The 27,476-nt window shown below is 52.6% G+C and overlaps 1 protein-coding gene across 5 annotated transcripts in view; it reads right to left on the bottom strand.

Moving 5' to 3' along the window:
• OSBP2 (oxysterol binding protein 2) overlaps window positions 1-27,476 on the bottom strand; it is a 73,165-nt gene that overhangs the window by 26,952 nt on the left and 18,737 nt on the right. For 4 of the 5 annotated variants that reach the window (XM_072024151.1, XM_072024152.1, XM_072024154.1 and 1 more), the window contains one exon: window positions 26,104-26,312. In XM_072024151.1, the coding sequence (XP_071880252.1) occupies window positions 26,104-26,312 (209 nt within the window). Of the gene's footprint in view, window positions 1-9,886; window positions 10,180-26,103; window positions 26,313-27,476 lie in introns of those variants that run through there. The other variant, XM_072024155.1, reaches the window with a different exon arrangement.

The following is a 27,476-nucleotide window of genomic DNA, read 5'->3' on the forward strand; positions in this document are numbered from 1 at the left end:
AGGTTTTGTTTGCAAAATTCCATTGGGAAACAAATACTACTTGTTCCTTTGCAGCACAAAGCCACGTAGGTTCCTAGCAGTGCATGTGTGATGAATTTTGACCCACCTGATGTTATCTGCTCCCTTTCCTGTGCAGCGTTCAAGTACCAGCCTGCATGGAGAGCAGGCATTGCAGCCCATTAATGCATGGGAAGGATCTCTGCTGTTTTGAAAGAAAAGCACTGGGAAAGCACAAAGTATTTTTATAATGATGACTGCAGTCCAGCCATCAAAAATTTTATTGCTGCAATTAGAAAACGATGATGTTACCAGTCAATAACTCTGGGCAGCAAATGCTGCGCTCTCTCTGGCTTGCCGTCATTCTCTCTTTCCGGCACATATGGGATTGTCTGATTACCCCATCACCTAAACAACTCCAACACACCACTAAGTCAGGCAACAAAGACGGGCTGAAAGCACATAGCAAGACAGGGTTTAAGCTCAAAAGAGTGTGAAGACAGTGTAGAAACGGCAACTGAAATACAGGACGTGATAAAAGCAGGATGCCACACTACCCCAGCTAGAGAGCACCAACCCTGCAGATACTGCACAAAAAAGGAGCCAGCAATCGCAGCTGGCTATAAATCCAGCGGGCACTGCAATAAAGGATTAAAAAGTGAGCTAAAAAAAGTGAATAAATTCAGGGTTCCATGGGCAGAGCAGTGCTATCTGAGACACGTGCCGTGCTTTCCGATCAGTCCCCACCAGCCCGTGCCCAGTTTGGGATTCTGCACTCCAAAAACAGATGTGACCGTAAAAAGCCATCCATGCAAACAATAGCAGGGCTGGAAAACAACCTGCAGAGAGACCGAAATACGATTTCTGCAGAGCAGAAGGGAATGATCTGTTCTCAGTGTCCACAACAGAATGGAGAAGAAGCCAAGAGCCTCGGTTACTGCATGTGGGGCTTTTACTCAGCTGGGCAGCTGAGCTCCCCACTACAATTACTTTCTGTCCCCACTCCTCAGAGAGAAAGGGGGAGAAAATATGATGAAGAGGGCTCAGGGGTTGAGGTAAGGACAAGGAGCACTCAACAATATCGTCACGGGCAAAACAGACTCAGCACAGGGAGATGAATGTAATTCAGTACCTATTACTAACATGCTGGAGCAGTGAGAAACAAAGAAAACAAACTAAAAACACCTTCCCCCCACCCCTCCTTCTTCCACCTTCTCTCCCTGTTGCTCCTTCACGGTCCCTCTCTGCCCCTGCTCCCTGTGGGGTCCCTCCCACGGGATGCCGTCCTTCCCAAACTGAGCCTGTGGGGGCTGCCCACAGGCAGCAGCTCTTCAAAAACTGCTCCCACACGGCTCCATACCACGGGGTCCATCCCCCAGGAGCAAACTGCTCCAGCATGGGTCCCCCATGGGTGGCAGCTCCCTCCAGACCCCCTGCTCCTGCGTGGGCTCCTACTCAGTGCTGCTCCAACGTGTCTTCAAAGCAGATTTCTTAAAAAGCTCCCCAAAACTCTCTTCCAGAGAAGCCAGGAGGACTTTCTTTGCAAGCAGATCGTGGCACGCTTGCTTTAGGAGGAGGCAGGGTGAGGGCCCGCTCTCCATTGCCAGAGGAACACGCCAGCAGCCACCAGAACCACCTGGCTGAGCTTGGACCTGCTGAACCAGAGCTGAACATCCCTAAGAGCAGAGCTGGCAGGGAGCACAACTGGAGATGAAAACAAATCCACAGCTGATGCTATTGTTCCAACGGTGGCAAGTTGGCTGCGTCAGGCACAGCCAAATGCCCCTTCCTGTCCCCAACAGCCGGTTCTGAATAAAAATGAAAAAAAAAAAAAAAAGGAACGGTTGTGAAGGTGTGATTACAGGGAAATAACCATTCATTACCAGGAAATTGTCCGCTCACACTGCACATCACATCGCCGGGAAAGAAAAAAAAAAAGAAAAAAAAAGGCCTGATAAAAATAGAAAATTTTCGTTATACAACTGGGAACAGCATCGACACACTGCGTACTGACCTGAGCAGCGGGGCCAGCTCAGGGCACAACGCTCTGCTTTGCTGTGTTACCGCCTGCCTCCTCATCTGCAATACCGCTAATTGTGGTCCCCAGAGGCTGCTGCTTTGCTTCATCCACACCTGCACAACTGGCCAGGATGTCCTAACTGAAAGCAGGACACCCTGCCAGCCCCAGCACCCCCAGCTGGATGGACCAAGGAGACCGGTGGGTGCCCAGCACACCTCCAAGGGGCGCCACGTCACAGCTGATCAAGCCTTTAAATAACTAGGAAGAAAAATACGTTTCTGGTGAGCCCTGTGCTGGTGAGGATCTGCACGGGGAAGCCACGATGGAGGAGACGTCTCCATGGAGCATCTCGCAGCACCGAGCCCAGGATCCCAGCACAGACCCCGACAGCACAGCCCCGGATCCTCCCTCCTGGGGTTTGGCCCAGGGAGCTCACGGGGCTCACAGGGCTCTACCAAATCCCAAATCTACCAAATGCACATCAGAGCACCCCAACTCTCAGGCTAGATTCCTATCAGCAACACGGAAGCAAAAACCTCCGTGACCCATTCTCAGTCTTGGGCCAACAAGATCTGTGTCAAGACGCTTGTTACTAATTTACACTTTACTAAAGCATCCTTGCTCTAATTTCCAGGTAATCTCCGAGCTCACAACCAACACACAGCCCGAGACAGCTCTGCAGGGAGGACTGGCAGTCCCCAAGGCTTCAGGGCTATTGCCAAGCTGGCTGCTGAACACTCAGCCACACAGACAGCGTTGTCATAAATAAGTGAGCATCGTTTGCTCTTGTCAAACAGACCAACAAAGCACGTGGGGAAAAACAACATCCAAACTTTGTTATTTAATCACATCTGTCTGGAATTTACACCAGTCCCGCAGCCCGGCGTTGCCCCCAGCAAGGGTACAGGAGCCCCGTTGCAGAGCTGGACAGGATTCCGGCAGATCAGCAAAATCACCACTGGGGTTGGCTTGTTTTGCTTTGTGAGTTTTTTTTTGAGACGAAAACCCACTGGAAAGCTCCCTCCACATGCCCACAGGTCGCCAGGAGTTGCCCCACCGCGGCATGGGGTGCCCCAGCTCCCATCCCTGCCTCCTCTTCCCCAGCACCCTGCACGCGGCTATTTAAAACCACCCAAGGTCTCGGGTAGCCTCCGAGCACGTCACCGAACGTACATTTTTAATGATGCTCAGATGTTTTCCAGCCGCAGGCCTGGCTACGATTTCAGCAGAGCAAGGAGCAGAGCTGCTGTGAGGAGCAGCCTCCCCTCCTCGCACCCAGGAGCGGAAGGAACGGGGAACACTGCTGGCAGCACAGCTGGGTGTTAATTAAAATAATAATTAAAAAAAAAGTCTTTTTCTGGCCGTTTCCTGTCAGCAGGGAAAACACAGCCTGCCCCAGGCTCTCTCTTCTTCCCAAAGCCGGTCGGAGATGGACAGAGGACGCTCCGACGCTCCCGTCAGCTCTCTGCTTCCCTGCCAGCCCTCAGTAACATGAACGAAGTGACAGGGGACCATGCTCCCGGGAGGCGAACAGCGATGCAAACGTAAGCAAGGAGGAGGTCACAGGGCTGTGACAGCTCTGTCCCCGCGGAACCATGGCCACAGCAGGACCAGGAATAGGGCAGGAAAATTTGTCAGTCCTGGGGGCTTCAAACTGCTCGCCCCAGCGACACAGCCTGTCCTGAAACCTCCGCTTCTGCAGCGCTGTCCGGAGCAGCTCAGGAAACGACGAGCTTTTTTCCTGCCAAACGCAATGGATAACGCACATCCCACACAGTTGTGTCCCTACAGACTTGTAAGCTCAGCTCAGCTGGCTGCACAAGCAAAGATTTTGGAGAAACCATCACAGAGCTGCCCATGCTGAGCTGTCAGGCAGCGCGACACGAACACCGACCCGTTAACGCGTGCCCTTATGCGTGTTTATATCTGCCTGAGCCACCTCTGCTCAGCTTACCCATGTGTAAGAGGATCAGAGCTGGTGTCAGTTACCCACCTTCTTCCAGTTCCACATGGGTCAGGAAGGGTCAGTGGAAACAGAGGGATGTGAGCGACCTGGAAATCTCTCAGCCCCTTTGTTCCACCAAGTAACGGAGAGCCCCAGGCACAGAGAGGGTGAAAGCAGCTCACGAGCAGTCCTGAGGAGTCTGCCCTGAGCTCTTTTCCCACTGCTCCTGCTTTTGGTTTCAAGCCCTGTTCCTGCAGTACTCACAAGCAGGCACGGCTACACCCCGCAGCACACACCTCCACCAGCCTCGCTGCAAGCACTGGGCTGCCAGGACAGACTTTGTAAGGCTTTGAACTGGAAGGAAAGACAAAGCTTTTATTAGTCCCTTAATAAAGAACAAGCAACAGACAGCAAAAGGGTGAAACCCCAGAAAAATACAGAATTTCACCCAAGAGACCTTTCACCGAGCGAGGAACGCAGCAAAGCTGCAGGTACCGATGAGGGGGTTGCACAGCACCGCACCCAGCTCGCTGCCGAGCCACTCCTGCTCCAACACTGAGTGCACGATGCGCCAGGGCAGTGGCACGAAGACGAAGCACCTATTTCCTTCCTAAAGCTTCGTGTTTCTGCTAAATATCACTGAGAGATTAAAGCACCACCTCTGAGGATGCTTCGGCACAGAGCGCAGGCACATGGCCGCTTTCACCCTGGGCAGCTCTGCTGCCTTCCCTTCCTCCTCCCTTCTTCTCTCCTCTTTCTGGGCAGCGAGTCTTCCCAAACACAGCAGGGCAGGCAGGAAACAAAGCACCAAACTCCTCGAGGGGGGCAAAAGAAAAATCATGAATGGGCAAACAGCCCGAAGAGCTCGCTTCCTACAAACAGAAAGAGAATTTTATCAGTCCCGCTCGGTGACAAATCACGGGCAGGGCTCAAAGCAAGTGACAGCGCTCAGCATCCCCACAGCCTGGCAGCCCGTGGCTGTGGTCGGAGCCTCTCTGCCACCCCCTGAGCCAACTGCCAACGTGGGGTCCCTCCCGACAGAACCTCAGCAGCAAGGTGACGCTCCAGAAGCTTGCAAGGTGCAACGAAAGCAATCTGTTCTCGGCTGCCTCTCCATCTTTCACAACCACGGGTGCCATCGCCTCAGTGCTGCTGCAGGGGAGAGCTGCTTGAAGGAAAGAGTCCAGGAGACAGAAAATGTTTTCCAAAGCTTTCCAAACGCTCTGGTCTTAACAGAAAATAATAACCCGCTAAAGAAGGCAGAGTCTTTCTTGCTGGTGCCCTTGATGACCTGATGCAAAGCCAGTGCAAGGGGCTCCAGGAGGCTTCGCCAGACATCACGGCACTATCTGGGCCTGCCTCCAACACCTCTGTCTCCTGGAGCAGGTTTCTGCCTTCAGTTCCAGCGTGAGGCTTTATATTTTGAAGGTGAGGAATGCAGCCAGCACAGGAACGTGCCCTAAGCAGCCAGGAACACCTGCAAGAACCTGCTGTACCGCGTCACCTGCCAGCTTGGCACAGGCGTGAAGAATTCAGCCATTAAATGCTCTCTTTGTGATGGAGAGACCTTCCCAGCCCCGTGCTGCAGTGCTTTGGGGTTTTGTTCAGAAGAGGTGCATCCGAAGTGCTCCTGCCACAGTCACGCTCACTGCCTCCAGGCAGAACCCAGCCCTGCAGCCACGCACTGCTCGGGTAAGGGGCGAAGGTATTACTTGTGAGCTGGAAGGAGCAAAGCAAGCTGTTCCCTCGGGGTTGGATGCTGACCCAGCCAGCTCCAGACACTATCGGAGCTGCTCTGCCCATCACTGCCTTCAGTGACCTTGTCCCATCATCGGTTCCCTTCTGGGAAGGGGCGAGGCACAGCGCCCTTTAACTGAGCCAGCCCTGTGCTGTCCAAGTCCGTGCCAGGCCCAGGGCAACCAGGGAGCCTCAGTTTGCACCTTGAGGCTCCTCAGGGTTTGTCCACCCCTGCAGTGAGCCCGCATTACTCACCAAACTCCACTCTGCATCCTTCCCCCTGGTGACCGGCTTAGTTTTCTGTTGGATGAGTGAGTGTGAAGCCAGTTTTAATCCCATGAATTACAGGCACAGCAGCAATAATTTCATCTCCGCAGGACTACAAGGCAGGAAGGGCGGTGGCTCACTAATGTTTGGCCACATGCTACTCTCCACACAGCAGTTACTATCCAGGACTTAGTGGAAATACATCCTCTAAACCAGAAATTTGCCCCTGGAATTGCTCATCCATCATCTACCCCCAATCCGGGTTTGGCCGGGAACCGCACACCCACAGAGCCAGGCAGTTCACTGACGCAGCATATTCTCCCCCAGAAGTGCTGTGCTGGCCTTCAGCGCAGCCTCGTCAGTAAAGAAGCAAAAAATAAATCCATTTGAGCTGTACACGGGGCCCCTATTTGCAGATCCATGTGGATGGAGCTCAGGGTTCATCTCCGCTCCTTCCAGTTCTAGAAACCGTTTCCAGTCCCTAATTACAGCACCAGGCTGTCAAGACGGCCGCTTCCTCCCTAATTACTCTTTGTGTGGAAGACACAGCTAATAAGCCCGCATTGTTAGTGGCTGCTGCTGATTAGCTCTGGCGAGGAGAACATCTCCTGCCTGGCACTGCGCGGCTCTGGCACCAGGAGCGCACGAATCTCCGCCAGCACCTGCGTGCCCTCGGGCTCCTCCACGCCACGCGCACGTGTGCAGGAAGAGATCTCCACGGCGGTTATAAATGAACGGGAAAGGGGCAGAGAGTCCCTCTTCTGCTTTCTTGTAGCCCCCTTTAGGGGCTGAAAGGCCTCTATGAGGTCTCCCCAGAGCCTTCTCATCTGCAGGCTGAACAAAGCCAACTCCCTCAGCCTGTCTTCATAGGAGAGCTGCTCCAGCCCTTTGATCATCCTCATGGCCTCCTCTGGACTCTCTCTGACAGGTCCCTGTCCTTCTTGTGCTGGGGGCCCCAGAGCTGAACGCAGGGCCCCAGGTGGGGTCTCACGAGAAGAAGGGGAGAATCACCCTTCTGGGGTCATTCAGAGGGAAGCAACAGGGGATTTGTCGTCTCCTTGTGCCTTGACACCTCGGTGAGATGCCTTTCCAGCAAACGTGCTACCCAGAGAGACTCCATCACATAGAAGTGGTATGGAGACATGCCTGTGATTTTCACACGTCAGGTATCAGATATTGCTGCCTATTTTTGGCTTCATCTGCTCTTGGCTGGCTATGCCAAGGAAAGAGGTGTCGTAACTCTCACACAACAGCCTCCCTAGGAGATTTCTAAATAAATCTGGAAGAAGGCTGAATCAACACTTCTGCTTTTGGAAGCAGGCTACAGCGCTGTCCATCACCAAGCGAGCACAGCACTGCTTCCTGCTGGCCACCTGCATGTGGCCATCAACGCAGCCTTACTTCCATAGCAAGAGGGATCTGCGCACCAGTCCTAAACAGCTGTCGAAGCAGCTTCTAGCTCAGCCATAAAATAAACAAACTGCTGTGCAGCTGTAGAAGTGTCCTTCCTGCATTTAGCTTATGTCCTGGTTAGAAGAGACTGACCCGTGTGTGTGTGCCGTGAGCCCACAGCGCTGGGAGCTCGGCCAGCAGTGCACAGGCAGCAGCAGCCCAGGACCTGACCTCCATCAGGAGGCCGCCCGTGTCCTCACCGAGTGCTAACGGCAGGCTGCTCCTGCTGACATTTCAGAGCAGGGTCACCAAATGCTCCAAAAGGACCCGGCAGGGCCGTTTCTGCTGCAGCTTTCCTTGGAAGCTGGATTGTGCCATAAAGAGCACAGGGCGTCTGTGCAAGGCAGCGTCACCTTTCCCGTGGCGCAGGACAAGGTGCTCGGCACCTCGGTGCTCCCCCATCGATCTGGCCAATGTCACCAAAGCCAAGCCACGATCTCCCTGGCTCTACTGGAACAGGATCAAGACACGAATGGAGAAGAGCGCTGAACATCTCCTTGCTTCCATTTCCACCTCTTTCTGTCGCTCTGCAAGGTCTGCGTTGGTTTCGCCTTGCAGACACAAGGGAACCCAGCAGAAACCACTGCTCGGAAGGCATCTCCTGCCCACAAAAGGTCTCTGGTCTCATTAGAAGCCATCAGCATTTTAATCGTACCTCAAATGGTTCCTTTTCAGCGAGACAAACAGAGTTAAAGCCTTTCTATTTTTTTGTAGAAAACAGCTATTACAATACAATGATTTTTAAGTGAGAAGCAAGGGATCCTTGGGAAATATCTTCCTCACTTTGGGAAAACGCATTTCCTTTTCCAAGCAGAACCAGCTTACCAGGGACTCCTTCACAGCACAGCCTGCACATTACATCTTTACAGCAAATTAATTTGAACAGCCAGTGTTTTCTGGCCTTTGGGGTTCAGCTTTTGTTGCTAAAACACGCCAATATCTGCATTTTCCTCCCGGTTCTCCTTCACCACCTGCCTGTGCAGCACTCCCCTGCAACCTGAGGCTGTCAGGCACCACGTGGGCGTTTTGCACGTTTAATACAACCCGGTTCACATCTCGCACGTGCTGTCCTGTGATCCACATTCCCAGAAGACCGTGAGGATGCCCAGCTGCTGCAAGAGCCTCGGGGCTGGACACGAGCCTCATTTGGGCTTAAGGCACTTTGCTCCCCACTGGAGCCAACTTACACAAAGCAGCCACATGCACCTGAGCTCTGCCAGTCCTCACATCATCAGCTGGAGAGGAAAACCAAAGGAAAGGAGGGGACAATCTGCATTTGATTAATAAAAAAACAACAAAACACTTTTTTTTTGTCATCTGCCTGAAGACTGCTGTAAATCCTCAAATGCCAGGATTTTGATCTGACCTATTTGCATCTCTCCCTTCCATGCCTTTTGTTTTAAGGAAATTACATTTAGGTAAAATAACTTGCTGTGAAATGAGGCTTGGGAGCAGGACAGAGACACCTCCACGAGCAGGGACCACACCAAGGGGAGGCTGATGCTGTGCAGCGCTCTGCAGCCACCTTCCCACCGTGTGTTAATAAAAATAAAACGGGGCCAGCGTTTGCAGTAAGGAAGCGGTGAGCTTAACCACCTGTAGCTACCAAAGACAAGATGACATCTCACCTCTCTTTTGATAGCCAGGAATGGAAATTCCAAGGCCGAGCAAGTCCTGGGGCTTCCTCGTGGTCAGCAGCGAGACACCAGCACACACAGGGCAAGCTGCCGATGACCCCGGCACCTATCTCAGAAGGAAGCAAACGTCTCTCCAGAGGTGCCCGGTTCTTTACGAACCCCCAAAGGAAGCCCAAGTTCACCAGATCAGGCTCACACTTCAGGCTCATACTGAGAGTCACCCCAGCTTCCCCCAGCAGCATAAACCCAAAGCTGATCCTGGCGGAGCTCCAGAGAACCCCCCCACCCTCGCACCGCAGCTGAAATGAGTCCAGGAGAAGGCAGGGAGATGAGCACGGGTCCCAGTAGCACCAGGTGGCTCCCGGCTGCCCACCAGCAGGTGATGCTGACACAGGGACACCCGCAGGACACTTCTGGCTGGCGAGCTGTGAGATGCCGAAGCACTGGCTGCACACAAGTGGTCTCGTTTTGTCTTAGCTGCAAAGTTTCTCCTAGAGCAAAGCAAACCTGTCTGATTTGCTGAAATCAAGTAATAAAGCTGACCAGGCCGTCTGTGGCAGGAATTAACTTGACACCACAAACAAATCAATTCTTTTTGATGTTTAAAGTGCACAAAATGAACAAAATGTCTTACAATTTAACCCCAAACAGACCAGGGTGCAGCACGCCCTCCCTGAAAGCCCCTTCCAGAAGCAAGGGGAGGTCTCACTCCGGGACGCACAGACCCCAGGGCTGCAGCCCTGCAGACTGCTGTCCCCACAGCTCCCAGGGGCTCTGCCGCACCACGGTGCCCCCCCCATCCCTCCCCACCATGCCGGGATGGCCACTGACCCTTGGGGAACTTGTTGAGGCAGGCGGAGTTGCAGAAGGAACGGACGGATCCTGACTCCCAGCAGCCCCGGCCCTTCATGCCCAGAGCGGGGCTGCGCTCGCGGAGGCTACACGCTGCATGGCCGTTAGCTTCAGGATGGAGGAGGAAAAAATTAATAATAAAAAGAGAGAAGAAACTGTCCTGATTCAGCAATTGTCCTTATTCAGCAGGCAGCGACCCAGCCGCACGTCTCACATGGCCACTTCTCGCCCCACGCTGACAGCAGAGCACTACGGCACCGGCTCGCAGCAGCCACCAGACCCCGTGGTACCGGCATGCACCACTGCTGGCTTCAGTACACACAGCAGCCCTTAACTCCATCTCTGCCAGGAAGAGGCATCCTCCCCCCCAAAAAGGGGGAAAATTCAGCCCCGGGTAGCAGCAAGGGCGGGATTTGCCACGGCCGTCTCCGGAACGATGCACAGCAGGCTACGGGAGATGCAGTCCAAAAACCAAAGGGATGCTGTTCTGTGCAGAGGATGATATTTGGAAGCTTGTCCCTTTAAACGCTACTGGAGGTTATTTTTAGGACACTCACTTAAAATATACACCAGTATTCCTTCATTTTTCTAAGAACCTTCATTATACATTTTACTCACGCAGCTCTGTTTCGGATCACCCCGAGAGCCCCATAATGAAACCTCCACGGTTTGCACGCACGCCCCCCTGACGGCCGTTTTCTCGCCCCTCTGCTGCAGCAGGATTGGATTTTCCCAGCCTTTAATATTTTACTGCTCCCAGGGGCAGGTCCAGAGGCAAAATGCGGCACAAATCAGCGGCATGAGGAGCTGCAGCCAGCGCGGCACCGCGAGCCTTCAAACCGGCACGGCGCGGCGACCTGGGCACGCACCAAGAGCTTGCCAAGACTTTCAAGGCAATCTGGGTGAAAAGAGGGCAAAATCTGGAAAATGAAGCTCTCAGCACACACTGCACTCTCAAGGGAGAAATAAAGCTGGCAACACACACACACTGCAATGTGTAACTTCGTGTGCTTACCCAACATATGCATCCATCTGCATTGGCTAAGAACCAGCCATTTTTCAAGGGAAAACCCACAAGCAACACAGGGACAGCAACTCTTAATTAGAGGGCCTTGATGGGATTTAGCTCCTAACGAGCACTCCTGCTTCTGCTATGGGATCTGAGAACCAGACGGAGCCGGGATCCGTGGTTTGACACGAAGAGCACAGCCATCACACACGTACAGCCACAGAGAGCCTCCTGGACAGCTCCATGCCCACATGGACACACATCTGAACTCCTGGCAGCAGCTCGTGTACACACCTATCGGCAGCAGAGCTGGGACTTCCTACAGCCCCCCAGCCCCCTGTTACACCAGAGCATTCCCTGGCAGGTCATGGCCACCGTCAGGCTCTGGCACACGTGCCTGACCCCACCAAAACCTTTTCCTTGCCACGGGCAGCCGCGCACCCCAGCTCGTTACACCACAGCACTCCTCCTGCTGTGCTCCTGTAGGCAATCCCCTTGCTCTAGGGGTGACTTAAGCACAAGTTCGTTATAATCCCGTGGCAGAAACTGCAAGGGGGGATTGTGGAAAGCAGAGATAAGATACTTCCCATCAGCTTGAGGTTACTGAAGCTTTATAATCAGCTCTGCATCTCTTCTGCCAGCTGCCACGAGCCTCCTCCTGCAAATAGTTAAGTCACAGCCGCCGAGCTACTCACCTGAATGCTTGAAGAATTAGTCTGAAGTCCCCTGCTTAAAAACAGATTGCAGATTTATCCCTGCATTTAATTCATTCCGCTCGAAACCAAGAGTTACCGAATAAAAGCCTTGGTCCCTGGCTCAGCAAAAGGCACCTGGGAAACACCACACGTCAAGGTGGAATTCCTGCTTGCTCGCTTTCCATGAGCAACACCCAAAGGACCTGAATTAGGTGCCTGGTTTTGCATGCAGCAAAAGGTGGCAGTGGGCATGGGGGAGCCCAGGCAGACCAGGGTGGAGGCAGGAGGGGAACACTCACGCACAGCCACGGCTCTACGTTCAGCTTCCCTCACAGCAAAGCTGGGCTGATGAAGGCAGCTTTGCCATTAGCCTGACCCCTTCGTCCTCGTTGGATGAAATTCACAACCTTGAAGGAATTCTTTACCTGAATGTGCCTGCTAACACCCAAAACAACCAGACACCCAGGGGCTATGGACTTCAGCATCTCCTTTTGTCATCATTATTCACCTATCCTGGAAGCATCCATAGCCCTTGATCCTTCCACATCACTACATCTGTTTACAAAAACAACCACTAGAAATATCAGACAAATTAAAAAAAAAAAAAAAAATCCAGAGCTCTAATAGGATTAGTCGTACAAAACCAACTCAACTCCAGCTCATTCATTAGCCCATCAGAAACGCTGCAGGTCCGGCAGCTCCTGCCTGGCATAGGGCAGAGGCAGCACGGTGGAAGAGGTGTGTGAGGTCACCAGCCTGCACGCTGCTTGAGGTGCATCAACAACCTTCAGGTTGCCACCAAACGGTGGCAAAGCCCTTCCAGACATACTACACGCACAGGAACAAGCACAGCCACTCGAGCCACAAGCAGCAAAATTGAAGTGGCCCGATTCCCCCCACATCACAGCACTCTGCGCTTACACATCTCCGGATGGCGTTTCCACAGCCCCTCTCTTCCTCAGGCAGCACTTGGGATGGGCTGGGGATGTAGCACTGAAGATCAGCATCAAAGATCAGCACCACGCAGCTCCGAGTGAGGCCGGCAGGGGCCCTGCAGGCTCCATACCCACCTTGCATCGCCTCGGTGTGCGCCGGCAGCCGTGGTCCAGCACATCAGGGTCGCCTGGGGATGGCAGCGGTGCCATCAGCCACCCTGCACCCGGAGGAACAGGACAGGAGACAGGTGTTGGGGATTTGAGCTGTTCTGGCTTCAGGCTTTCTAAGGGATAAGCCCACACAAGCCCCTTTTCACAGCCCTCCTCTGGAGCGCGCTGGGCAGATTTGCGTTTTCAGAGGGACAAAAGCCACACAAAGACTGGCGCCCTGCCAAATCCCAAGCCCTCGCTTCAAACCCTACAGGAGGCAGCATGGCTTAAAATGATGCTGGTGAATTCTGTCTGCGTTGAAACACCATCTTTGCCCTTCACCAGACCCACACAAATATTCCAAAATCATACAAAACATCTGCCACCCGAATGCAGCCAGGACCCAGACACAGGAGAAGTGGGCGAAGTTAAACACAAGGAAATGGAGAATCCCGTGCCAGAAAGCACTGTGCACGGGTGCCAGTGAGAGGTGGCTGCGCTGCGGGACTGGAAGGGACACAGAGAAACACCCTTGTGCAGGCAGGCAGCACCAGGAGAGCCCTAGGGCACACTCGTCTGTCCACGCAGGGTTCTTCTCCAGCCCAGGGACGTGCTGCTGCACACCAACGGGGCTGCTTCTGCCCCCTGCAGCCATGAGAGAGAATTGGTTGCCTTTCTCCCACGCAAAAACCTTCAGTGTGTTTGAAAACACCAGTAACACCTCTGGAATCCCCTTCCTTGTCTTTTTTTTTTTTTTTAATTACTACTTCTTTCTTTCTCTTTTCCCTCATTACATTTCTCCTGGCTTTACTAAATTTCACCTTACTGATATCAGACAACTCACCAACTTCCAACACCTCTTCTGACTCCTTCCGCTGTTCCCATCCTCGCTCCTAGAAGTCACTCATGCCATGCCTACGCAGCAAGAAAATCCTCCAGGCTTTCAAAAGGAAAACACAATTAGCATTTTAAAACTTTCTCCTGCCAACCAGGTAACACAATACCTCCTGCTGCACCTTCTCGCAAGTGCTGCGCATCAAAGGAAAAGTTATTTCAGAATTAAAAAGTAAAGAGGAATACAAGATGCACGCTATGTACACAGATGGACGTGGCAGCTTTGCTCCTCTGGCTCTTTAGACTTTCTCATTCCTCTTCTTTCCACGAGGAATTATTTTGCACTTCTGCCACAAGCTTATTCTTAGTAACACCTGAAAAGCAACCTCACCTCTGCATCTGGTGCTGGGGTTACCCAGCCCCTCACCATCCACGCTGCTGGATCCTCAGCCCCATCCCGCTGCTCCTGGGCTGCTGAGGTCACACCAGGACACCCAGAAGCGAGAGCACAACCCTTGCTCAAGGTGATGCAGGAGGAAACAGACCCCCAGGAGCCCTTTCTCTGGCTCTGCCCAAGGATCTGCTGCTGCTTTACATTTTGTTCCTTCCTCCCTTTAGCTTATTTCACTCAAGAAGTGCTGCTGGACCAAGAGCAGACACCCACGGGCTTACCCTGGGTTCTGAGGTGGGTTTGTGTGCTCCCAACGCTATCACGTTACGAACACCACCCATGCAATTTGCCCTGGAGATGGATAGAAAGAGTGATGGAAATAACCTCCTGGTGCAAACAGCTGGAACAGCTAGCGTGCGGACCTTGCATTAAGGTGCTGATGGCTCTGCCCACGTACGGCTCAACCCCGGCTCTCTGTCACCATGTCACAGCCTGGAATCTAGGCAGGAAACAAACTGTTAACAAATGCGTTTTATGCGCAGCTCGTCTGTTTGCATTTCTGCTCCTTTAGCCCGATTCTGCTCCTCTCAGCACTCGCATCAAGGGCGGCGAGGAACAACTCACACAGAGCTCAGAGGGGGCTAACGCAGAACGCGCAGAAATGGAAGGGGTGGGACCCTGTGTCTGAGCTACCCCAAGCTGCTGTTTATCCTCTCACATTGCAGAGCCTGACAGGAGGATTAAAACACACAGAAAACCACCCCTGAAAACAAAACATCTTGCCTCTTCCCAAGGAATGGCTTTAAAAATTTGTCTCCTTGAAGCATTCTGGCCCAACATGTCCAAAATCCCCCATATGCTAGAACGACACGCTGCTGTGTGCGCATCGCTGTGCACCTACAGCACACAAGACTTTTTACTCGCTCGCTGAGAAAGCCTCAGAACCTCTTTTTCCACGGTAATTTTAAAGCTGACAGCAAAAAGCTACCTGGGGAACACAGCACTCACCCCCAGGTGTCACTGCAGCATCAAACCAGCACCACTCGCTGAGAAATGCACAGAACAATTGGCAGTGCCCCGAAACGTGCAGTTTGTGTTCACATCATCATTCTGCTTTTAAGGTTTCCCATGCGTGATAAAGCAAACAAGAAAATTAGGAGTAATACCGTTCTGAATGGTTGATCAGTTACTGCTCATTGCTCTCGAATCTCAGCATCAGGAAAGCACCCAGGAAACAAAACAGCATTTATTTTCCATTTCTAGTTGTTGGTGTTTATTTTGTTTCGTGTTTTTTTTTTTTTTTAATCCAGATGCTTCCTTAAAACAGTGCAAGCTTTATCAGATGAGCTCCAGTCCCTTTGCTTGTGCCATTCAACCATTCCAGGAAACTTCTCAGCTTAAACCATGCACTCCTACAGCTTCCTTCCCTAAAGCAGACGTCCACAAGTCAGGAGATGAAGTGCACAGCAACGAGCACCGATTTCTGAGCTGTATCTCCAAAACACAGACATGCAAACACAAATCCAACAAGGCCAAGTTCCTTTTCCCCTCCAGGGAACGCACTGTGCCCCGACCAGCGCTGCTACGGGCAGATAAAACCTTGCTGCTCGCCACAAGAAAAAAATGGGAATTGACAATAAAGTTAAATCCTCATCAGTGCAGACATTCATAACTTTTTATGGCATACCAAGGCAGTATCTCCTCTTTATTCTTTGCTTGTTTCCAGTTATTCACCATGACGCATCACCAAGCATCAGAAATACACAAGTAGTTGACAAAAAGTAACCAAGGACGAGGCAACGCAGCAGGACGCAGGTGATCCTGGTACAGCACAGCAAGGAAATGCACGGTTTGGGTCGTTTTGAGTTGCTTTTTTTTCAGGAATTTCAAGCACGGGGGTCAAAACCCTGCTGAATGAGATCCCAGAGTCACCAAAAACAAATAGAAGCGGTTTCAGAAGCAGAGATGTAAATTACAGCCGCCTCCAGTAGGTTTTGTCACTCAGCCCCACAGCAGACCCCAAAAGCCACAAAGCTCACGGGGAGCAGGAATGTGGGGTCTAACTCCAGCTGACCGCACCGCTACCGACTGCTCGACGCTGCTGATGCCTTGGCACTCAGCATAACCTCGGATGGAAGGAGTTTGTGGTAATTCAGCTTTGACAACACTCGGTGCTTCTCATTTTCCCTATTTTTCAGGCTGTTTCAGTCTCCGGTGCCAACACCAGTAAGTACATGTCCAACTGTTTGGGCATTTTAGGATCTGGAAGACCCGAAGGGGTACGGAGGCTTCAGCAGGAGCTCAGTGCTACAGTCCAGTTCCACAGCTGCTTTTTTCCAGTACTATTCACCGAGAAAAAGAAAAGGCATTAAATATGTATGTTAAAAACAGCCGGGACATTTGCCAGCACGCTGGTAGGAAGCGTGGAAAAAGAAATGCATTAAATGAAATGATTTAAATAACACCTCTCCGCTGGGCTCTGGGAGGACAGCTTTCCATCGCCACGTCCCAAATTAGGGACGAGCAGCAGCCGGGGCAGGCGAGCTGGCACCTCCAGCCCACGGAGGACACAACAGCCCGCAGGCTGCTTTGGCACAGCGCTGGCTGCGAGCTCCTCGGCTGGCACCACGTTTCCAGCCCAAGATCTTCAGGGAGATGTGGATTTTTAGCAGCAGAAAGGAGACCGCTTCCAAAAGGAAGAGTTCGACAGAAAGGGCGTACCAACAAAAAGGGCACACGGTCATTTTTTTCCCTCGAAGGCTAACTCATTTCCATCGGACAGGTCTGCTCAAGGTGATGTCCTGCATCACTGCTGGCTTCGTGCAGCTGAAAACAGGCTCAGGACAGGATCTACCCACTCTGTTTCACATTGAAAAGGGAGAATGTCAAAGCCTGAGCCCCTTTACAGGCAGCAAAACCGAGGACCTCTTTTGGGAGACCCCCTTCCATCCCCAAGAAAGAGCAGATGGGGCTGGGAGGCACAAATCTACTAAAATCCAATGCCCCCCTGCACATTTACCAGCAGCCCTGTCACATACCTGGGACCTGCAGCATCACCAGCTCCCTCTCAGCCTGCAGTTCTGTCCCCTCACGCATAAGGAGGATCAAGGCGGCATTAAATTCTGTCACCGAGTTGATTTTCATTTCCTAGGGTGAGAATTTTGGCTTAAAACCTTCTCAGCTCCTTGGGAATGATAAATTCCCACTCTGCTGACCACCCATGCCCTGCAAGCAAGCCATCTCTTTCAAGGACTTGCGTGCTAAAAGCTCACCTGTTTTAATCCTCTGTGTTGGTTCTCTTGAAATTGCCCCACAAGCAGCAACCGCTGCACTTGTCAGACACATGCTTGGTGCATTCTCACACTGAGCTGATACTGAAATCGAGGAGCTGAGCACTGAGCTGGGGGAGCAAAGCCAAGCCCCGTGCCACCAGGCAGGCTCAGCAGCTCCTTCCCAGCCCCAGATCCCCACCGTGGGGAGCGGGGCAAACTCAGCACCCTGCCGGATCGCTGGGATGAGCGGCTGCGGTGTGGCACTGGGTTTCAGCACCGGGAGGAGGAGGAGGAGGAGGGCTGCAGGAGCGCGCGGCACCACGAGGTGCCAGCACAGGCTGGGCAGAGGAGCTGCTGAAGGATAGCTGAAAAGGCAACGACAGTGAGCAAACCTTCAGCATGTCCCTCTGTGGGGCTGTCCCCTACCCAAAAGCTCCAGAAACCTCATGAGGGATCCTTGGTGACGAGAGCCTCATGCTGCCAGCCCTCCTCCAGGCAATGGGAACACGGGGTTTGTGGAGGAGACGTGGAGGAGATGTGCCAGGAGAGGGCAACCTGCCACCGCAGCATCGCTCCAGCAAAGCGCCAGCACCCAGCTCGAGCCTCAGCCGTGGCACCCACACAGCTATGTCCACGGAGAGCAGCGTGCTGCCACCACCACGGCTTTTTTCTAGGTGGTTTAGGGTCATTTTGGTGGAGTTTCTCATTCCCTTGGGCCCCTGCAGCAGACGCAGTGCCCTAAGTGACTGCAGAACACCTAAATGGCCTCTTCACCCATCCCAAGGGACACAGTCCATCCCCCAAGGATGGAGCCCGAACAGTGCTCCCCAGGCACAGCCTGGCAGCCTCCAGCTCCCTGCGCGCTGATGCGGTCAGGTCCTATCCCTGCTTTGGCAGGGGGGTTGGACCCAATGATCTCTTGAGGTCCCTTCCAACCCCTACAAACCTGTGATCCTATCCCCATGAGTCCCAGTTCACTGAAATTCACCAAAGCAGCGCCACCAGACTAACCCAGAATAAAAACATTTCCCTTCCCACATTGAGCTCAAATCGAATTCTCCATTTTGCAGGTGTGCTGCAGAAGCTGACGTGCTCAGGTGGACAAAAACTGAAGCAGGAGGCTCCCTCGCAGCCATTCGTGACTGAATGACTTATTTCTAATTAGAATTGTTATTATTTTCAGACCTAAAAATTGATTTTCCTCCGATAGCCTTTCTCTGTGCCAGGAGAAAAAAAAAAACAGCACTTGCAAATCATAAGTGCCTAATAACACAGAAATACACTGAGCCACGTATTTGAGCTGGAAACACTCCTCCTTGCCATGTCCAAGGCATGCTCCCACTTGCACAAAAGCCCCTGCCTGGGCCAGTTTCAGCCAGCTCCAAAGGGACCTGCCGCTGGCCAGAGCCAAGCCAGTAAGTGATGTTGGTTGGGCCTCTGAGAGAGCAGATTTAAGAAGGAAAAAATAAAAGGAAAAAAAAAAAAAGAAGGAAAAAAAAAAGGGGGGGGACAGAGAGTGGTTGTGGTGGAGCTCAGAGCACTCAGAGCAGGAAGAAACCACCACACGTGGGAACTGTGCCACTAACAGCACCAGGAAAGCCCCCCAGATGGGATGGGTGCAGAAAAGCCCAGGTGTCAGATTTAAGCGTCTCCAGACACCGCTGCTTGGGGCCCTTGATGCCAGCAGTACCTGCAGCACAAGGCAGCTCCACCACATCCTCCCTGGAAAATAAAAAAAAAAAAAAGGACCCACGTTTGGCAGAGGCTCTGATGCTCCTCACCCTACACATGCCAGGAACTAGCAGCTGTTTGCTTCGTTGCTCGCTGCTGCCGCAGGCTCCCCCCAGACCCTACCTGCTATAAATAAGCGTAGAGCCTGTGCTCAGCACGCACTGTGCTCGGTGAGCTGCTGCTCGTGAACCTACATGGCACAGGTTCGTGAAGGAGCTGCTGTAGGTGCAGGACATCAGTCATCAGGCCTGGAAGTCCAAGGGTAAGGTTAAATCAGAGCTGGGCCCAGCAAACCCTGGCCCTGGGGATCAGCAAGGAAGCATCCTCACCGACTCGCGTCCCAGCTGCAGCTATAAGTCAGCAAGATGACAGACTAAGCTAATTTTAGCAGGCACAGCGAATGAAGCAGCACATCCCTCCCGCTCCTGCCAGGCGCAGAGAAGCAGCTTTCAGAGCGCAGGGAACAGGGTGAGGAGCCCAGACTCTGGAAGAAGAGACAGGCAGCAGGGATGAGCACGAGGGCGGCTCTGCAAGGCCAGAGGCACGCTTTGAAGATCCAGCCTGCGCTGAGCTGGGAGCTGCTCACACAACACCCAGGTGTTTCAGAGGAAACCTGGCTGGGAGCTTCCCATGGGGCAGCTGGTTCCTGCTGGAGCAGCCCTGGCCACCTCACCACTGCACCAGATGAATTAAAAATCCCAATATTCCCAACACCAGCTGCTCTGAAGCCTGCAAACAAGATCTCAGCAGCACAGCTCAGGTTCACAGCTGCCAGGGCTGGCTCACTGCTTGTGGCTTCACCTGCAGGCAGACACATTGTAAAACAACCCTGGATTTGTTTGGGCACACAAGCCAAAGGAGCCTGGTTTCCATCCTGCTCTCAGGACACGCAGTAAGCCAGCCTGGAGGGACAAGTGACACAAGTGACAAGGCCAGCAGTCACAGAGTTCACGTGCACCATAATCAGATGAAAAGGCAGAAGAAATCAAGAACATACGTGGGCACATCCCTCTGGTGCGGCCAGTACAACCCCATAGCCTAGCACCAGCAGGAGGCCACCAAACATGCTCTGGGGGCAGAACCGAGCTGCTCTGACACCCCCACGCACCAAACCCCACCAAGAAGTCCTCATTCGAACGGACAGAACCCAGCTGAATGAACCCAAGGCAGAAGGACCAGGTGCTGAATCCCCATCTCCACAGCCGTGTCCAGAAGCCAGCACAACCCGCGGGCACTTTGGGGGTTTGGGGACCTGAGTGGAAGCAGCTTGGAGCCATCCCAAGGGCTTGTTCTGTGCCCAGTCACTCAGCTCCTCACCAGCACCAGGGCAGTGGCTCCGTCAGGCACAGCAAAACTCCCCAAAATGCATCCAAGCCCCCCGCAGGCAGAGGACGAATCCTGATGGAGGCAAGGGACAGGCAGGAGATGTTTCGAGCCGGGGGAAGTGACCACACACCACTCAGTCACCAGGTGAGGAAATTCATTGTGAATTAAGGAAGATGCGTGCATGCACTTCCTGGGTTTTATTGATTTCGCTTTGCAGTCTTGACAAGTGCCCTTGATAAATTTGTTTTTGTTTTTGTTTTTTTTTCTGGAAGCGTGCGAAAATGGTAAAATCAAACAATCCACAAAAAGGCCACTGAGCATTAGACAAAGGAAGCATTTATTTACAAAGAGCTGACAGGCGTGAAACAATGGAATTAACACTTCCTCAAATCACACACGCACCCCCAGCCAGAGGCAGCAGCGTTTGTCCAGGGCGCAGGAGAAGAGAGGCCAATAAATTAGGAAACGAGAAACACGCAGATCTCACAGAAACAAAAACACTGAGCAAAAACTCAAGACTTTCCTTTAAGATCACAGTGAAAACAACTTTTTTTTTCCCCTCCCTTACAAAAAAACAGGAGAATTAAAAACAAGTTAATAAAAAAAAAGGGCCTTTCCTAGCTTGGGAAACAGGAAAATCCTAAAAGATTGCCCCATCTTCCTGACGGTGCAGACAGAAGCTCTCTGCTGCTTTAAAACAGCTTCATCTGATGCAGTGCAAGCAGGAACTGCAGCCCAAAGCAGGGAAGCAGCTTCCAGCTGTGCAGGTTTCGGGCTGAATCTCAGCTGATCATCCATCTACAGGGATCCATCAGCTGCAGAAATTCAGCCGTCTCAATGAAGGATTTGCCCCCCCAGGCCTCACATCCCAAGGTTTGTAAAACCCTGCAGGGCTCTCCTCTGGGATGGGCAGATGCCCTGACTCAGCCCACACACAGCTCAGGTGGAGAGAAATTCCCCAGGCTGATCAGATCCACTTTAAAAACAATGAAAAAGGGAAATCACTAGGGTTTTGTTTTTCGTTTTTTGTTTTTTTTTTTTTTTCTGCCAGTTCTCAATTTCTTAGAACATGCAATATGTGTTCAAGCCACCTACTTTATCCACCTGTACTTAAAGTGGGTCGATGCTTCCAAACCCTCTCCATTCAGGGCAACTGCTGGTGGAGCCAAGCACTCGAGCACGCAACCTCAGGAGATCCAGAGACACAGCCACCTCCTGTGCACCATCCCCAGAGCCCTGTGCGAGATGCCCATGAGCACGGTGACAGCCAGGGACGGATCCTGCCCCGGATCACGCCTGTGGTGGGCCAGAGGCACCAGGAAGGAGGAGCCACAGATCCCATCAGAACGCAGCTCCGGGTGGACACTGGGGAAGTGAGGGTTGGGTTGTCTCGGTCTCTCCCCGAAGGTCAGGTTTGAGCAGTGAGGACAAACTGTTAGAAAGTCCAGGGCAGCAGCCTGGAGAGCACAGAGGACAGGAGAAGCACACACAGAGCCACAGGAGACGGCTCCGGCAGCTCCCTGGCACCGCTGCAAAGCATGGCCGGCAAAAAGCTTTGTGCCTCGAGGCTGGCATCCTCTGAACACAGCCCTCACCCGACCCAGGATGTCAGGGCCCCAGCTGATAACGAGCATAATTATTTCTAAATGAGCACAGCGGAATGTTATTTCACAGAGAATAAACGTTCCGAAATCAGATCAGCACAGCTCCATTAGTGACACATCACGGCTCACGCAGGATTACCTCCAGGAACGGACTGGAACCGCCAGCAGGATTAGTCCTTTATGGACACTGCCGGAAAGATGCAGAGGGCCAGCATGGGCTTCCCAGAGACTGAAAATACAGATGGAAAACCCCACAGGGCCAAGCACTGCTGTGAAGCCCTTAGAGAAATCCCACTTGCTGATTTTGAAAGGGGGGGGAGAAAAAACTGGCTGAGAGTCTCCAAAGTTCAAAACCTTGATTAGGGACAACTAAGAGTGGGAAACCCAAGAAAAGAGCTCTGTCCCAGCAGAGCTGCCAACCACACTTTCCGTGTCAGCAGCTCCTGGCAGAGCAAACAGCAACCGGCAGTGCTGGGAAAATCCAGGCTGTGCGGATCAGAAGCTAATTAGAAGAGCGAGGTAAGGGCGAGCTGGCAGTGAGCATCCCTCCTAGTATGTGCCCCGCGAGCCGAGGGAGCACGGCACCCAAGGAGCGGGATGGAGCAGCACCCCGAGGAGGAAGGGAAAAGGGAGCGTGGTTGTGAAAGGCACTGATGGAGCTGGGAACAGCCAGCGCTCTGCCAGCGAGCTGGCGTTGGGAGCACGCAGCCAACAATGAGGGTGATTGTCTCGTCAGGCTGCAGTCAGAGCAGGAACGCAAGGGACAGCCACCACCGGAGCAGGAGCTCACTGCGAGGCAAGGGAGAATGTCAACAACGGGACAATTCACAGATCTGGGCAGGGAAGGTTGCAGATGCTTTGCAGCATCACATCGCCAAGGCAAACTGGGTATAGCAAGCAAACCCATTGCTTGGGAAGAGGGGAAAAAACCAGACAAAATTCATCAAGCAACAAGACCAAGGCTAGTGCTAGTGCAGTCAGAGGAAAAGCTTTGGAATGGCTAATTATGCACCTTTTCCTCCTATAAACCCCAGAGCAGGGGATCAAAAGGAGTTACCAACTCACCTCTGCAAGCAACCAAGCAGTCCGAGTTCATTTTGGCGATGTCAGTGTTTAGGCCACCAGGGACAGATTTCTACCCTTCCCTTGCAGGCTTTTCCAAAGATCCCCTCCCTCACATAGCCAAGAAAATAAACCACTCACTATTTCACAGAATTAATCCCCATACCTCATAACACTGCCCTAAAACGAAACGGTATTTTACAACCTCAAAAGCCAGGCATCAATCTCAGTCACCAAATCTAACTCACACTCTCCAAGCCACATCTGCAGGGAGAAAACTGAGCTTAAGGAAGAGAGAAAAGTTCACCAACCCCTTATAAATGCAGCTAGAAATAAGAATTTGGGATTTCAATGAATGGTGGCAAGCTGCTCAGCTGTGTCCAGGCCCCTTCTGTCCCAGCGTGACGTTACGCATTTATTTTAATGGAATTCAGTGTGATATTGTAATTGAGAAGGGATATACGATGGCAACCCATCTCTGCTCTCGCTTTCCGCTGCTAATCCACGCGGTACTGCTCGTGACACCAGTTAGGCTTCTCATCAGCAAGGACGGACACGGAGAGCGAGCTCTCACGTAACATCTGAGAGTACTTGCTCATGTCTCAGCTCGCGCCTCCTTACCAAAATAGTCCTAGTCCTGTGCTGGATGGAGGGGAAACCAGATCCCCTCCAGCTACACCCTGGAAGCAGCAGCAATGTCTCCCATCTCGCAGTTTGGGTATAGGGTTCGCTATTTCTTAAAAATAGAAACGAAAACCCGTTCTGTGAAAAGAGCACCTCTTCTCAACACACAGCTCGAGCTCACCAACGCTCGCAGTAAAAATGTTTTTGGGTAAGTTTACTTCAAGAAAACTACTGGGGAAAAAGGCAGCTTTTATCCAGCAAAACATTCTCCCAGCAGCTGGGCACCTGCAGAGCCCAGCAGCACCACCTGCACCCCGTTACACCGCCAGCAGCAAAAAGCCCTTGGTGGAAGCAGCCGAGAGCTGCACATGTTGCACCTCCTCATGCCTCGGTGCTGCCAGTGCATGGGAAAGCAGCAAGAGAGTGGTGATTGCTGCCGAAATACAGGGCTGGGATCACTCAGGGCAAGAGGAATTGACTCAAGATGACTCCCACGTGAGCAGGCCTGAAGGATCTGAGGGCTCCGTCAGCAAAGCCAGAGCTTCGTCCCTCTGCTTGCAAACATGCAGCTCGAGGCTCTGTGCCAGACCCGGCATTCACAGCACGAGGAATTTTACTTGGACTCGAACAGAACTGTCCAACCTGAAACACGTCCATGCTCCACCTGAATTACGAGGTCTCTAACTGAGACAAAACATCAGCTGGGTGAGCATTCAGTGCTGAGGACTTGCAAATCCTCAGCTTCAACTCCCTACCAGATCAGCAGGGCTCGCATGGCCGGCAGACAGTGAGCACGCTGCACGCTGTCGTGCTCAGCCAGGCCAAACAAGCGTGTCTAGAAGTTTCCATCTTCTCCTCAGTCAGCTGCATTCCCCATCAGCATTTCCATATACTCCAGAGCTGCAGAGCTGCAGGACAGAGGGTTCATGGTGCTTTCTGTAATTAAATCTGTAGATGCTGGTGCCACGGAACACAGCGTACTTAAATCATTATGGGAAACGAGTAAATGGCTCGTGCACTAATCAACTTCTAGATGACCTTGTGGGACGGCTAATTATGCAAAAAGCCAAGCCACATGAGTCCAGAACTGGGGGCTCACTCCCTGCAAGCCGAGCGGGTTATGCTCTGGCACCGTGCTGCTCTCTGTAAAACAGGACGCTAGGCACAGAGCGCCCGCCCTGCGCTCAGCAGCCAGCATCCCAAACCACCGTCCCACCAACCCGGAGATGCAGACGCTGCTGCGCTGCCTTCCAGAAACGCGGTCAAACCAATTTTCTGTTGACTCTGTGTTTTCATGAGGCGGCAGCATCAGGCGGTGCTGCTCAGACATCCACACAGCCCCGAGTGCTGCTCAGAAGAGCCGTGCCCAGCAGTCACATCGAGCGCGCCGCAACGCGACGTGGGTTTGCTGAACACAGCAGCACTTCCCCTAGGGAAGGAGAGGTTTTTTTTTCCTTGATGCACTGACCCAGCCACAACCTTCGTCAGTGGTGAGTCTGGAAACCTCATGAGCACTACCTACGGATGCATATTCAGTGCAGCCAATACCACAGAGCAGCATTTATAGATGTCCCAAAGCCCCAGCCCCAGACCAGGAGAGCAACGCGCTACAAAAACACCAAACCAAAGCAACCCCAAGCTGGGCAGCCAGTATCTCACCATACCATGAAGTAATGTTCTCATTTTAAGCAGAATGTAACGAAAGCAGGTGTTCCCTACGTCTTCTCTCTTGCATAAGGTTTGTTTTCCAGCATTCAAGGTAAGAGCAGAGTGGTTTTGTAGGGCAAAATGGGTGGCTGGCTGGCTTTTTAATACATTCATGGGTTTTGTTTGCTGTGATTTGAAGCCATCCTCGTTTGTGGAAGGAAACCAAATGTGAATCCCAGAAGAGTTATGAACACAAATATTTCAGAAATATTGTTTGTTAAGCACTCATCCGATCTGTTACACAACAGAGCAGTAAAAACTACGCTCTTGGGAGGAGCACGCATGGGGTTTTGACAGCTTTACATAATGCAGTTGTCCTAAATATACACTAATAAATACCAAACCAGAGCTTAGCGTGTACAGAGGGGAGACAGGGAATATACACAGGCAGCTAGATTTATGCATCATTCATCTCCAGCACTCCCCTACAGTGGGGGGTGAACAGGAGAGGCACTGCTCTGGCATTTTGTTGTGAATCAGAGCTCCCCGGGGTGCCACTCATCACTCCCCATCCACACTGACCACCCCAGCCTCCCCAAGAAAGGCACACCCGTCCTACCTTCCAGAAGCAGCACTGTAACTTCACTTTCACTTGCTCTCCCCAGTTTACAGTCATTACCCAGGGGCTTTGAAGACTGGCTTAAGGCTGCGTGACCAGCTGAGAAGACGTTCGGCACACGCAGTATTGCTTAAAACCCTTTGTGACTCTTTGGGAAACAGACAGCTACTTTTAATTGCATATGAACTGGTATCTGCTAGGGTTTCTGCACGATTTAGCAGGCCCAGAAAGGCTGCTTTACAGGGAGGTTTTTAAGAAGGATCCAGCTGCAAGTTTGCACGCCGAGCCGGGCTCTACCTGACTGGTTGTTCCTCATGCGGATGGCTTTCGCCTTGGCCAGCTCCAGCGCCGTGACCCAGCGCTGCCTCTCCACTTCCGAGTTGGCCTTCAGGTGGTACGTCCTTCCCCCGTTGGAGAGCACGATGTTACACGAGTCCTCCGTGTCGATGTGGGCCGTCGACAGGTTGATGGTTCCACGGCACGTGTGGGCCATCTCCGCCTGTGTCCTGCACAGGAACAGAGGACAAGGAAGCGTGAATCCCTCTGCACCCACCCTCCCCGGGATGGCCACCGACCCACGACCCACGCACCACCAGGGCATTTTTCATCTCATTTGCACTGCTGCTCGTCTCTCTCCCTGTACCCCACCTTTATTACTCTCCAGTTTTGTGCCTTTCCATACCCTCTCCCTTCAATCACTCTCTTTTGTCCAAGTTTGATAAGATCTTGCGTGCGAAGATCTTCATTTGTAAAGCAAACGAGCGTGGCATAATTCCTCTGGGGCTGTTAAAACACCTTTGCTGCAGGCAAAATTGCTGCACACTTCAGCAGGCTTCATCAGCACCAAGAGCAGGCGGCTGTTCCGGAGCCAAACTTTCCAAACAACCAACCCTCGTTGTACCCCTGCTTAGCCAAACGAGGAGAAATGGGTATGCTGCTACTATGGCACCTAATTCTCAGCAAGCAGTTCACCAAGCAGCTGCAAGAAGATGGAGCTCCAGGTCAGGACAAACTTTTCTTTGGATCATTATCCAGGGATCAGGCCCCCCTGCCCAGGGATGCTTTGGTTGCAGAGCACGAGCCAGCGCTCCAAACACTCCCTAGCATGTTTTCAGCAGCACCTAAAGGCACTTTTTTTTTCTTAAGCAGAGACTAGATGTATCAAAGGCACTCGGGTACAAAGAGAAATGCCTGATGTAGTCCTGAAACTGCCTCTCCACCCACTGCTGCACTTACAGACACCTAAAATAGCTCAGCGAGAGCTCAGCCCGTGAGTCCCACAGCCCTCCCAGCACCCAGCTCAGGCACAGCCCACAGCACAGCGGTGCTGGCAGCACCCACGCAGCCCACCCCCGGCACACAGCCCACCCCCACGGGGCCTCCTGCTTTCCAGCAGGGGCTGCAGATGCCATAAGCCCCATCCCTCCAGCCCCTCGCACAGCCTGGAGCAGCTAAAAGGCAGATCTGTGGGCAGGAGGAAATCAGAGGGTCTCCTTTGACCCTCTTTGCATCTCCTCCATCTTTTACCACACAACCGTTTTGTCCCATCCTGTCCAGCTCTGCCCCAGCACAAGTTAATCTTGCCCAGCGTGTTCACCATGAGGTGAACCAGGTCCTGTGACGTTTCTTAAAAACCCTCAACGTCCCCAGGCCCAGGGGATCACGCTGGA

The sequence above is a fragment of the Anas platyrhynchos genome, chromosome 16 (genome assembly GCF_047663525.1).
Source record: "Anas platyrhynchos isolate ZD024472 breed Pekin duck chromosome 16, IASCAAS_PekinDuck_T2T, whole genome shotgun sequence".
Taxonomy (NCBI): domain Eukaryota; kingdom Metazoa; phylum Chordata; class Aves; order Anseriformes; family Anatidae; genus Anas; species Anas platyrhynchos.